The sequence below is a fragment of the Corythoichthys intestinalis genome, chromosome 4 (genome assembly GCF_030265065.1).
Source record: "Corythoichthys intestinalis isolate RoL2023-P3 chromosome 4, ASM3026506v1, whole genome shotgun sequence".
In the NCBI taxonomy this organism is placed as follows: Eukaryota; Metazoa; Chordata; class Actinopteri; order Syngnathiformes; family Syngnathidae; genus Corythoichthys; species Corythoichthys intestinalis.
The window spans coordinates 42,444,828-42,458,708 of record NC_080398.1 but is presented as its reverse complement, the minus strand read 5'-3'; the positions used below and the strand labels follow the sequence as shown (position 1 = coordinate 42,458,708).

The 13,881-nt window shown below is 39.9% G+C and overlaps 1 protein-coding gene across 1 annotated transcript in view; it reads right to left on the bottom strand.

The window, feature by feature from the left end:
- Positions 1-215: 215 nt before the first annotated feature.
- LOC130915341 (collagen alpha-1(I) chain-like) overlaps positions 216-13,881 on the bottom strand; it is a 46,248-nt gene continuing 32,582 nt past the window's right edge. Inside the window, exons 20-24 of the mRNA XM_057835301.1 lie at positions 10,056-10,202; positions 9,802-9,978; positions 8,245-8,335; positions 8,098-8,175; positions 216-1,144 (exon numbers count right to left, since the gene is read on the bottom strand). Coding sequence (XP_057691284.1) covers positions 945-1,144; positions 8,098-8,175; positions 8,245-8,335; positions 9,802-9,978; positions 10,056-10,202 — 693 coding nt within the window. The 3' untranslated portion in view covers positions 216-944. The remainder of the gene's footprint in view (positions 1,145-8,097; positions 8,176-8,244; positions 8,336-9,801; positions 9,979-10,055; positions 10,203-13,881) is intronic.

Here is a 13,881-nt window from a genome sequence, read left to right as displayed (position 1 = left end):
TTTTAGATTTAGATTTCCAATAGTCAAGGCTTTTTTTTTTTTTAACTTTCTAATTTTTCCTTAATTTTCCTTAATTCATTTTGAATTTTAAATTACTTCTAGAATTTTTTTTGAGATTACATATTTTTAATAAAAGCTTTTTAATGTTTCTTTTTTTTACTTACAATTCAAATGATTTTTTCCCCAAAATGAATCCTTCATTTTTTAAATTTAAACATTAATTTTTTAACCGCCCAATATAATATATATCAATTCATAGTATAATATAATAATAAATAATAATAATATAATAATAAATATCCATTTATATAATACAATCAATCAATAGCCGAAAAATATTGTGCCGAGGGCCTCAATTGGCCCCTGGACCGCAAGTTTGACACCCCTGCCTGATAGAAACGTAATTAAAAAACATCCTATTAAATCAAACCAAATCATTCAAATCAAATGTGTTGTGAATGTATTTATTGAAAAAAAGTATTGTTTCTAAAAATGACATACCTCAAAGGACTCCACAAATCCCATGGATTTATTAATAAACTTCACATTTAATAGAGTATTTAAACAGTTGAAAAAAAAACAACAACAAAAAACAGCCCTTTTAAAGTCTGATTTCTGTGGCAAAAAAACCAACTGTATAGCAAAAAAGCGAGCAGGTTCAAAAAACAAAGCAGTCAGTTTATCCGAAACACTTCAAAGCACATTTCATGTATTTGCGATACTTTACATCATATTTACACACCGTCCTATATTTACTCACCTCGCATCTGGAAAATATTCACAATGCTTCCACTTTTTTTCTGGCCAAAGATAGTTGTGATGACAAACAAAAAGCTATAAATACGTTTTCAAGATGGCTACAAGGAAAGAAAATATAGAAAAAAGGGAAGCAAAGTGAGTATTTTCCAGACACGTATATTTTTTTCTGTGTAAAAATTTCAGGTTTAGGAGCTGTGGGGACCCTTGACAAGACCCTGCTCTTTTCGCATGACCGGAGCGTGAATGCTGCAATCCCGGGCCTCGCAGAAACCCGGAACGCCGGCGATTCCCAGCATTCCGGTGATGCCCACCGGACCCGGGAACCCGCGTGGGCCGCGCGGACCTTCCATGCCGTTTTTGGCAACGCCGGGCTCGCCCGGGAATCCTGAAAAAAAAAAACAATAAAAATCTATGTCGGTGGGAGAATTTGCAGCGAATTAACATCGACGAACAATGACGATTAAGGAAAATATCTCGTCAACAAACAATTTTTCCATCACGACGAGCTAAAAACGCGGCTTGGGAGACTAGAACATAACAAAACCAATGCCAGTTTTTGCCTGACGAGACGAGAACAAGACAAAAATGTGACATAGTTTCTGTCACCTATGTGAGGTTGGCCCCCCATAAGACTAGGCTTGCCACCCGTCCCTTGAAATACGGAATCGTTCCGTAATTGGGAATTAAAAGTTGCGTTCCGTATTGCAGTTTATTCCGTATTTCACAATTGTCCCGAGGGGCGACCCCGCGCGACTCGTGGCGAGCCCAGCCCATGCACGTCTGTCACACACAAACAAACACCTCCTGCGCTCATGAGTGACCACTGTGTGAGAGAATTTATTCATGCTTAAAACACAAACATTATATATGTTGAATGCTTTTGTTATGCTTGCATGAGAACATTATAGCCTAGAGTATCATTGTTAGAACAATCTGTTGTAGTCTTTTTGAATGGGCCTTCTCATAGCCTTGACAATTGTAGATGGAGTCAATATGCCCAAATATGGACTGTCATGTTCCTGTTGTTTCCAATATTCCCTGAATGAGTACAATATAGCAACTGTGGCTGATCAAACTTCTTCCTGGCCACAGCTGCTGATTCAAGGTTGTAGCTTGGGCTGTTTTTCCCCTATGAGAGATGTTTTTCTGTAACTTGAGATGTTTTTACTTTCGATTTCGTTTCTATGGCGTCAACCCATAAATAGAGGCATGTCCTGTATCTCTCTTTTGTCCACATGCGGAGAGGCACTTTGTGTGTTACTCCGCGTCTGTACCCGTGATATATCATGTTACTGTATATAAAAATCTTCGATGAAGGCAATCCTTGGCTGTTTGATTCATCATTCTCATTTTGAGCTATGTTTTGGTATTTTACCCTGACACACTGAGCCAACAATAATGAACAAAAAGGGCAGGAGATATTATGGACAGCAAGATAGTTATCTGCCTGCCCACTGCTGTCTGCCCTGCACTGCGCTTCACATCTGGGTTGGTTGCCTAGTTACCTCGCTTGCTCTGTTCAGTGCACCGCCCTGCGAGTTTTCAAAACAAAAATGACTTCTTCAGCAGCAGAAGCTCAGGACACCCCACCTCATCCTCAAAAGGGGAAACGTCTCCAAAAAATACAATGGAGTGGGAAGACAGTGGAGAGCAGATTTGATCACTTTTTTCTGTTCACCCATAATAAAGCCATAAAAGAACCAAACTTCATGAATGTTTTTTGTGACAAAGAAGTATCTGTTTCAATCACTCTATCAGAGAAAAATCAGAGTTGTAGAAATAACTGGAAACTCAAGAGAGCCATGACATTATGTTCTAAACAAGTGTATGTAAACTTTTGACCACAACTGTAAAAATGTCATTCGTTTGTGCTAGGTTTGTGATCATTTGTGCTGCTGTTTTTTTTTGAGGTACTACTTTTTTTATACAGACTGAAAAAAAAAAAAACTGGTGGATTTACTTGATAAAATCATTGGAACAATTTGCACTTACTTCTATTAAGTAAATTTGACTCATTGTCAACTGAACTTAATATCGCAAGCAGTAAAATTTACTGAATAAAAGTAAGTACAAATTGTTACAATGATTTCATCAAATAAATCCACCACTTATTTTTTTCAGAGTAGGTCATTCTTTGGTCTACCAGCCCCCTATTATGATAAAAAAAGCTAAAAATGGCTTCAATTAATTGTGTTACGTTTGTGCTGTAAAAATATTCTTCTCTGCTGCCATCGTTTTTGAGATAGATATTAATTCGAGTAGAGCTGAAACAAATACTCGAGCAACCCGAGTTTAAAAACTGATCCGAGTAATTTTATTCACCTCGAGTAATCGTTTATTTTGACAGCTCTAAGCATCACGTTTTGCTCGGATTACTTTTAATGCAGGACAACGCGCTGATGTCACGTGCATAGAGGAAGAAGCAAAAAAAAACCAAAAAAAAAACCACTGCAGACAAACGACGCCAACGTTGCTAAATACTAGCCCGCACGATGCTATGTTGGTAGCAGGTAGCGTCTGATGAGTCTCATAGAGATCACATGTATGTTGAACTAGATGCGAAATGACAGACTCGGCCGCGTCTGGGTAGCGTTCGTAAACAGCCGCCATCTTAAAGCAGCAGAGCGCCAAGCGCTAATAAATAAGATTAACGTTACTGTCACTAGCTCAAGTAACGTTAGCCCTACGGAGGGCTAGGTTTCTATTAGTTATGACCACTTTCTATGCGTGGCTAACGTGTCTTACATACAGGCTTTAACATAACATAGCATTGTGGAGTGATGAGGGTGTAAAATAAAAACTCAATAATGCTAACTATCAATTTTAGCTCAGTAGTCATTGCTGGATAAAACACCAAGTAGCACTGGTCCCTAATGTGCTCCAAAACAGCAGGTATTATACATTTATTTTGAACACTGCAAAAACTCAAAATCCTATCAGGACTTACAGTTTAGACTAACTTAAAATTTAACTAGAACTTAAAAATGGCTTGACACAAATAGAAATTCAATTGAAACACGTGGGGAAAAATCCTAACTTTTCAGTGATGTGTGTTATCAAGCGTAACGGCATTTTTAGGTAAGATATATATAATTTTAAAAAATTTTTTAATAAGATCTAAAAGTTTTTTGAGTGAAAGCCATGAATTAGTCTTTTTTTATTCTAGTTACATCTGAGATGCAATTGTTGGCTGTTTTCAACAATATACATCGAAAATGAAGACATTGATTGACTGAAAATGGTTCAAGATTAGATGAAATGTCTTGTTTTCTCATGTATATAATTGCTCTTCACCTAAAAATATATTTGTTTTATCCGATTAATCGATAGAATTTTCAGTCGATTACTCGATTACTAAAATATTCGATAGCTGCAGCCCTAAATTCGAGTGATGATGTCATGCAGCCTCTATTTAATGCAAAATGGACCTGAGATGGCGCCATTTGTTTATGCTACGTTTGTGCTGTCAAAAATTTCGTTTCTGCTGCTATCGTGTTTGATAGATTAATTTCGAGCGATGACGTCACTCGCAGCTTTTCCGTGTCCAACTCCTGTGGCTGACAGAGCGTACCAACTCTCTCCATAACAGAGGGATGTCCCAACAACTGGCGCAGACGTAGCACAAACAAAATGGCACCCCTTCTGGTCAATTTTGCAGCAAAAGGGGGGCTTGAGATATTAATTTCGAGTGATGACGTGACTCGCAGAGGTGTGCGTTTAATAATTTTATAGACAAATGATACTATTTATATTGGTGGCAGAGAGTTGGGGGTGAGGGGGTGTGAAATGTTTACTTCTTCCTGAGGGGGCGTGACGGAAAATAATTGAGAAGCACTAGTTTAATCAATGAGTTTTCCGTTGAAACAGGAAGCACCTGACTGCGATCAACTGATTGCACTTGCAAGACACCAGACTGGTGAAAAAGTTTCCTCTTCGTAGGTTGGAATGGAAACCGGCACCCACTGCGGCCCTTTGTGGAATAGTTTTCCCACCCCTGAACTAGCCTATATCTATCGAGCTAGAAATGTCAAAAATTGTCAAAACTTTAAGGGCCCAAATACACCAGATGCATCATCGTTCTGGTCCGGCTTTGGTAAAAAATAGCGCCGGAGCCAATCCGTTCCCATTATATCCTATTGTTCAACGTACAGTGGGGCAAATAAGTATTTAGTCAACCACTAATCGTGCAAGTTCTCCCACTTGAAAATATTAGAGAGGAGGCCTGTAAGTGTCAACATTGGTAAACCTCAACCATGAGAGACAGAATGTGGAAAAAAAAACAGAAAATCACATTGTTTGATTTTTAAAGAATTTATTTGCAAATCATGGTGGAAAATAAGTATTTGGTCTAGGGTTGTTCCGATCATGTTTTTTTGCTCCCGATCCGATCCCGATCGTTTTAGTTTGGGTATCTGCCGATCCCGATATTTCCCGATCCGATTTCTTTTTTTTTGCTCCCAATTCATTCCAATCATTCCCGATAATTTTTCCTGATCATATACATTTTGGCAATGCATTAAGAAAAAAAAAGAATAAAACTCGGACGAATATATACATTCAACATCCAGTACATAAGTACTGTATTTGTTTATTATGACAATAAATCCTCAAGATGGCATTTACATTATTAACATTCTTTCTGTGAGAGGGATCCATGGATAGAAAGACTTGTGACTTTGTATATTGTGACTAAATATTGCCATCTAGTGTATTTGTTGAGCTTTCAGTAAATGATACTGTAGGCATGCCCAAATGCATGATGGGAAGTGGAACCATGACTGTGCGTAGTGCTACCAATTGATATACCTTCTCTGCGTGAGAAATAACATAAGGTGTTAAGAAAAAGATCAGTTGCTACCTTGCTTCCCCACATTGCTTCCCATGATATTTGTAATCGTAGGGAGAGGGATTGTAAGGCTTTAGCCAATTAAAAAAAAGGCTCCAAAGGCTGCCAAAATTCACTCTCCTCATTTTACGCTGCCTTTTTGTCTCTCTATATAGGTAAAACGGCGCCATTACAGATAGAGCGCGACAATGCGTGAGTAGGTCGTGCAGCGCATGCATTAATTGCATTAAATATTTTAACGTGATACATTTTTTAAAAAAATTAATTCCCACCGCTATTGGGATAAATTTGATAACCCTACCGAAAAGCCTAAACTAAAGACTCTGGATAAGTGTAAATCCAAGTAAAAAAACAAACAAAAAAAAAAAACCATGTTGACAATTTCAGGCCTCGCTAATAATCTCAAGTGGGAGAACTTGCACGATTAGTGGTTGACTAAATACTTATTTGCCCCACTGTATACCGGCCGCGTCAGAGCTGCGGATTGACTGCGGACCATTTCCGGCGTGCTGCAGCCCGCCGAATGGTATAGGCTTTTTTCTATTTTTGCCGGACACGCATCCGACAAAATGGACTGAGCCCGGCATGACGTCAACAGCCCAGTTGCTTATCTAGGCTTGCCACCCGTCCCTTGAAATACGGAATCGTTCCGTAAGTGGGAATTAAAAGTTGCGTTCTGTATTGAACCAATACGGAACGCAGTTTATTCCGTATTTCACAATTGTCCCATGGGTCGACCGGCGGCTCCTCCGTGGCGGGCGGCGGTGCGCCCAGCCCATGCACGTCTGTCACACACAAACACACACCTGCGCTCATGAGTGACCACTGAGCCAACAATAATGAACAAAAAGGGCAGGAGATATTAAAGACAGCAAGATAGTTATCTGCCTGCCCGCTGCTGTCTGCCCTGCACTGCGCTCCACTTCCGGGTCCGTTGCCTAGTTACCTCGCTGTCTCTGCTCAGTGCACCGCCCCGCGTGTTTTCAAAACTAACATGTCTCTTCAACATTAGAAGTTCAGTACACCCCACGTCATCCTCAAAAGGGGAAACGTCTCCAAAAAATAGACTGGAGTGGCTCGATAGAGTCACTCATGATGAGTATAACGCGAACTGCAAGGCAGGCAGGAGAGTTTTTGCAGTGTCTCACGGAAGCGTAAAACAGCATGCTGCAGGGGACCTCCACAAACGGAATATAAGATCCCAGAAGAGCCTTCGTCACAATTCTTTGTACCTAAAACATCCCCTGAGCTTGATTTGGTATATTATGCTCTTGTATATGTATAACATATAGGCTATATTTATATTTACCTTCATACATCTTGCATTGATAGGAGCATAGCTAGGCTATTTCAGTTGCTAGTATGGTTGATTAGTTTTAGGAATGTTGATTTTTTTTTTTTTTTTTTTGAAACATACATTTATTATCACTCAATATGGAATGAATTTATGTACCCATAAAGAACATGTTATTTTGTTACGCTATCTAATGCTACTCATTTGGAATTATTCCTAATAGATTAACAGCAAATAAACACTGAATAAATAGTCCTACTGCAAATATATGCTATCTATTGATTAATAGTGAATTTAACATCATACCACTCCTACCCTCTAAATTGCTGCAGGTGAGGTGACACAGGTATACCACACAGTATAACGTAGCCAGCCAGAGCTACCATAGTGCTGACTGTGGACACAGGCTCAATCAGAAGATTTTTATGTGATTCCAAAATGGTGAAGAAAATGACTTTGGGGAGAACAAGCAAGAGGCACTGTTGAAACAGGTCCTGGGTCGAAAGGCAGTGGGTGATGTGCTTAAGATCTTAACGTCACCCATCCCATTTTCCATACAGACCGATGCCTCGAATAAATTGAGCAGGAAGACGTTCCCCTTGCTGTCCAGTACTTCAGTCCAGAGTCTGAGCTCACCAACAAAATGCTGGACTTCATAGAGAATGCAGACGAGTCAGCTGCTGGAATTGTAGCTATCCTAGAACATTCCCTTAAGAAATTTGGCTTGTCAATGCATCACGTGACTGGATTCAGTGGTGACAACACAAATGTTAATTACGATATTGACAACTTCGTTTTCACTAACCTGCAGAAAAGAAAAACAACAATCTGCTGCAAGGAAACAGCCATGCCCACAAAGCGCACAATACAGTTTTCTCATCTAAAAATACTTACATTTCTATGCATTTTAGGAGTTTTGTAGATGCACCTTTTTTTCGCCCGTAAGGCTTTGGGCGCGAGGGGAGGCGTCCCTTATTTCTATTTCTGAAAGGTGGCAACCCTATCCTTATCTGTTATGTGCTAAGCTACTAACTGAGCATACATTGTGTAAGTTAATTTTATTGCTGACACTATGTTTCGGGGTCATCAACATTTTTACCCTCCCTGCCACAAAAGTCAAACTCCGCCTATGTTTTGAAGTCATTACAGAAAGTAAGTTTGACCTGGAAATGAAGAAACAATGAAGACATGATCTCACCAGGGACCCCTTGTGGTCCATCAAGTCCCGGGAAACCTGTTCCTTGATCGCCTGTTATTCCTTTTGGACCTTTTTTGCCTGCTCAAAAAGGGTACTATGAATTTCAAAACATGAATTCAAGAAATGACAATATCAGAAGTGGCGGACCTCGTTCACCCTGCGCTCCCTTTTCTCCTTCCAGGCCTCGATCGCCCTGAACACCACGGGCTCCCTTGGATCCGGCTTTTCCCGCTTTGCCCTACAAAAGATGGCAAAGAAGGAAGCGTGTTTTGCGTTGGTAGATTTGAATATGTTTATAACATGAAACGGAATAGGCGATTAGGTTTTGGGAAGATGAGGTCAAAATGGTCAGAAAACGGATTTCACGATTACTAAAGAACGAAAAAAGGGATTATGTTTTTGAACGCATTAGAATTAAATAGCGTTTAAGCTAGCGGACGTTTCCTATGCAAGTTAGCCAATTGCAATAATGCAACAATTGAAAAAAAATTTTTTTTTACTCCTTTTGGTCAATTTAAAAAAAAAAAATCTTTTTTTATCATACAGTGCCCTCCATAATTATTGGCACCCCTGAAAAAGATGTTTTTAGCTTCTAATATATATATATTTTTTAATTCAAATAATATGGGACCTTAATAGAAAAAAAGAGAAAAATCCAACCTTCAATACAAGTGCATTCATTCAGTGGGGAAAAAATCCCACATAGAGAAAAAAATATTTGACATCACATAATGTGTGTCACAATTATTAGCACCCCTGGTGTTAATATTTTGTACAACCCCCTTTTGCCAACAAAACAAGGTCTAGGGACCGAGATGGCCATGGGAGGAGCTTGATTTTGTGTCTGGTGAACCATTTATGTGTAGATTTGACCATATGTTTAGGGTTATTGTCTTGCTGAAAGACCCAGTGACGAACCATCTTCAGCTTTCGGTCAGAGGGCAACAGATTTTGATTTAAAATGTCCTGGTATTTCAAAGCATTCATGATGCCATGCACCCTAACAAGGTTCCCAGGGCCTTTGGAAGCGAAACAGCCCCACAGCATCACTGACCCACCCTCATACTTCACAGTGGGTATGAGGTGCTTTTCAGCATGCGCATCTTTCGTGGCACGCCAGACCCACTTAGAGTGTTTGTTACCAAAAAGCTCAATCTTGGGCTCATCTGACCAAAGCACACAGTCCCAGTTGAAGCCTGGGACAGTGTGTATTTTTGTGTGAGACCAAGATTGAGCTTTTTAGCAACAAATCTGTTGCCCTATGCCGGAAAGCTGAAGATGGGTCGTCACTGGGTCTTTCAGCAAGACAATTGACCCTAAACATATGGCCAAATCTACACAGAAATGGTTCACCAGACACAGAATCAAGCTCATCCCAAGGCCATCTCAGTCCTCAGACCTTGTTTTGTTGGCAAAAGGGGGTTGTACAAAGTATTAACACCAGGGGTGCTAATAATTGTGACACACATTATTTGATGTCAAATAATTATTTCTTTATGTGGGATTTTTTCACCACTGAATGAATGCACTTGTATTGAAGGTTGGATTTTTCTCTTTTTTTCTATGAAGGTCTCATATTTTTTTAATTAAAAGAAAAATTATTAGAAGCTAAAAAACACATCTTTTTCAGGGGCGCCAATAATTATGGAGGGCACCGTATATATTTCTGTCCATGTATCATCAGTAATAAAATAACAGCCTCACAGATTTTCCGGGCGGTCCCAGGGGTCCTTTGGCTCCAGGGGGTCCGATGAGCGTGCGGTTGTTGACTGGGCAGCCTTGCAAGCATTTACTCCTAATGGAGGAGGCGTACTGCGACAGCTGAGCAGTGACGACGCTGCGACACAACTGCAGCACCTGTTCGTCCGACAGCCCGGGACCCTGAACACAACGTCAAAGATACCGTTTTCTGTTTAATCGGCTGTCGTTAAATCTTCGTGGCAATTTTCAGGGCTCACCATGGGACCTTGAACTCCTCTGGGCCCAGCTTGACCTTTGACCCCCGGGTCTCCGAGAGGGCCGCGAGCCCCTCGGGGCCCCGGAAGGCCGGGAGGACCCTCGGGGCCAGATTCTCCCGGCCGACCGACCCCGCCTTTTGGACCACGCTGGTGAAAAGACAAGAATTGAAATAATTGGAGAAAAAATGGCAAAAATCTTCAAAGAGATGTGGAAAAAAAAACAAATTAAATAAATAAATGCTGAAATCTATTCTCATTCTATTGTATTATCATTGGTTAGGAAATTTTTTTTAAAATTGAAATAAATAGGTAAATATTGAAATAACAACATACTTATAGAAACAATTATACCACATGAAATACAGTGGTATGAAAAAGTATCTGAAACTTTTGGAATTTCTCACATTTCTGCATAAAAGCACCATCAAATGTGATCTGATCTTTGTCAAAATCACACAGATGAAAAAAAAAAACAGTGTTTTAACTAAAACCACATTTATACAAACATTTATAGGTTTTTATATTTGAATGATGATCAGTGTTGTCAGTAACGCGTTAGTTAGAAACGCGTTACTGTAATCTGATTACTTTTTTCAGTAACGAGTAATCTAACGCGTTCATTTTTCTACACCAGTAATCTGATTAAAGTTAGTTTCCTTCGTGTCTCTGCGTTACTATTTTTTCATTGCCTCATAATGTATGTAGAATGAAGAATATTGTAGTCATGTACGAAGAGCATTTTGAATAGAAAATGCTAAAATAAAAGGTTCCCGGTACGTGTTTCCATGACAACCTCTTAGCTATTTCCTGTTTTGGTCTCGCGTCACGTGTTGTGGGACTGAGGCGGGTGGACATTCGCGCCATGTGTTGAGACGTTGCGAGAGAATGTTGATCCGTGGATATCCATGAATGAAGGTGAGTATTTTTCCTTCATTCTGGAGGGTATCAGTGAAAGGTTGGACCCCCTACATGCGCAGCCGTTTCGTAGCTTTGCCGTAGCAACGACGGGCAGTCATCGCTCCAAGTTGGCAAGCTTTGTTTACATCATATGCGTGTTGCACATTTATGCCGTGAGGTGATGTGTTCATTTGGCATCTGTGGGATGTGTTGTAAATCCGATTGAGTTTAAAGTGCTTAGTTGCCGCCACGTTTTGTGGCCAAATTGATCGCGTGTGTGTTGAGAGGAGTACTTCCGGGTTATTAATGTGAACGGCTGCACGCGCATCCGCGCTCGCCACCACCTTTGTGTTTATTGCACTGTACAATCCACTTGTGTGTTGTTGATTATTGTGCCGTCAGTTTGCATTGTTTTACATTGCCACTGATATGCTGTTAACCATAGCCCGAAATTCAGAAGTTTTGACATTAGGCTTAATCTTAGAGTTAGTGGGGTTTAATTGGTCGGTGGAGTTGATTTCAACAAATTCTAAGCAGTTTGTCAGATATTTCTTAGTTTCAGGGCTCCGGAGTGGCTAAGCTAGTGCGAAATTCTGATATTCCCTTTTAAATTCAATCATCTGATAACTGGTAACTGATAGATGACTTTTAAAGTAACTTAGTTACTTTGATACTGAAGTAATCAGTAAAGTAACTTGATTACTTTTTTGAGGCGTAATCAGTAATCAGTAATTAAATTACTTTTTCAAGTAATCTGTGACAACACTGATGATGATAGTATGCAAACAATGACGGAAGGGGCAAAAATAAGCAAGTGAACCATCACATTTAATATTTTGTGGCACCCACTTTGGCAGACGCTTCCTGTAGCTGCAGATCAGTCTGGCACATTGCTCAGAGCGAATCTCCATTCTTCTCTACAAAACTGCTGTAGTTCAGTCAGATTCCTGGGATGTCTGCTATGAATCGCTGTCTTTAGGTCAAGCCACAACATATCAATGGGGTTCAAGTCTGGACTTTGACTTGGCCACTCCAGAACGTGTATTTTGTTCTTCTGAAACCATTTTGAAGTTGATTTACTTCTGATCATTGTTTTTGCAGCATCCATCCTCTTTTTAGCTTCAACTGTCTGACAGACGGCCTCACGGTTTACTGCAAAACATCCTGATAAACTTTGGAATTCATTCTTTCACTAATGATTGGAAGTTGTCCAGGCCCTGAGGTAGCAAAACAGCCCCGAATCATGATGTTTCCTCCACCACTGTGAGGATGAGGTGTTGATGTTGGTGAGCTGTTCCATTTTTCCTCCACAGATGACGTTGCATGTTACACCCAAACAATTCAACTTTGGTTTCATCAGTCCACAAAATATTTTGCCAAAACTTCTGTGGAGTGTCCAAGTGCCTTTTTGCGAACATTAAACGAGGAACAATGGTTTTTTTTTTAGACAGCAGTGGCTTCCTCTGTGAAGACTTCCCATGAACGCCATTCTTGGCCATAGTTTTACATATAGTTGATGTGTGCACATAGATATTGGATTGTACCAGTGATTTCTGTAAGTCTTTAGCAGACACTCTAGGGTAATCTGTCGATTGATGAACATCAAGATTTTTAGAGATGGTTTTGTATACTTTCCCCACTTTATACAAACCAAGAATCCTTGATCGTAGGTCTTCTGACAGCTCTTTTGACCGAGCCATGCACATCAGACAATGCTTCCCATCAAGACAATTCTTACCAGGTGTGTGTTTTATAGTGGGCACAGAAGCTTGAAACCACTCATCAGCGATTGGGCACACACATGACTTCAATTGTTTGGTATAAATTGGTTTCAATTACGGTTGTCCCGATCCGATATTTGGATCGGATCGACCGCCGACATGCGCAAAAAAATGCGAATCGGTATCGGATCGGCTGACACGGAAAAATTCCGATCCAGACTCCCAATCCGTTTTTTTTTTGGGCGAGCGTCCGGTCCGGGTTTTCCAGTGCACCGATTTACATAATCCATTCCAGTTTTTGCTTTGGTTTCTCTAAACTCCGCTCCGCATTTTACAGTACACCTTCATTTTCTTAAAGCCTAGGTACAGTTGTTCAAGAGCAGAGAACTGATGCTGAGTTAATAGTTTATTTTCCAGGGAGGTTGTTTGTGCGTTTTGCTTTTTTAAGACAGTCTACAATATTATTTGCACGTTTTACTGGCTGAATACACCGTTTCTGTTTGTTATTTATTATGTTTTGTGTTTATCACTGAATAAACAGGTCAGTTTCTTGTTACCAACCATTCTGTGTTATTCAAACTCACCTAATTCAGGTGGCGAGTTGTTATCAAGAGTACTAAAATCCTTTTCAACATGAATCTGCTAACTAAGTAAGTAGGCTAAATAACTTTAAACTTTAATACATGCTCGGACAGGCCGGTATCGGCCAGTATCAGTATCGGATCGGAAGTGCAAAACAATATCGGTATCGGATCGAAAGTGCAAAAACCTGGATCGGAACATCCCTAGTTTGAATTGCTCTTTAAGTCTCCTTCGACAGAGGGTTCACTTATTTTTCACCCTTCTGTGAAATGCAGGGTGAAATTGAAATTGCATGGGTGGTTTTAGCTAAGGCAGACAGTTTTTTCATCTGTGTGGTTTTGACAAAGATCAGATCACATTTGATGGTAATTCATTGCAGAAATGTGAGAAATTCCAAAAGGTTCAAATACTTTTCCATACCACTGTGTATGTTAAAAATGTAAACTTCATAAAAATTTAAATTAACCAATCTTCAACGAGATACATTTTGAAGTTGATACAGTGCCTTGCAAAACTATTCGGCCCCCTTGAATCTTGCAACCTTTCGCCACATTTCAGGCTTCAAACATAAAGATATGAAATTTAATTTTTTTGTCAAGAATCAACAACAAGTGGGACGCAATCGT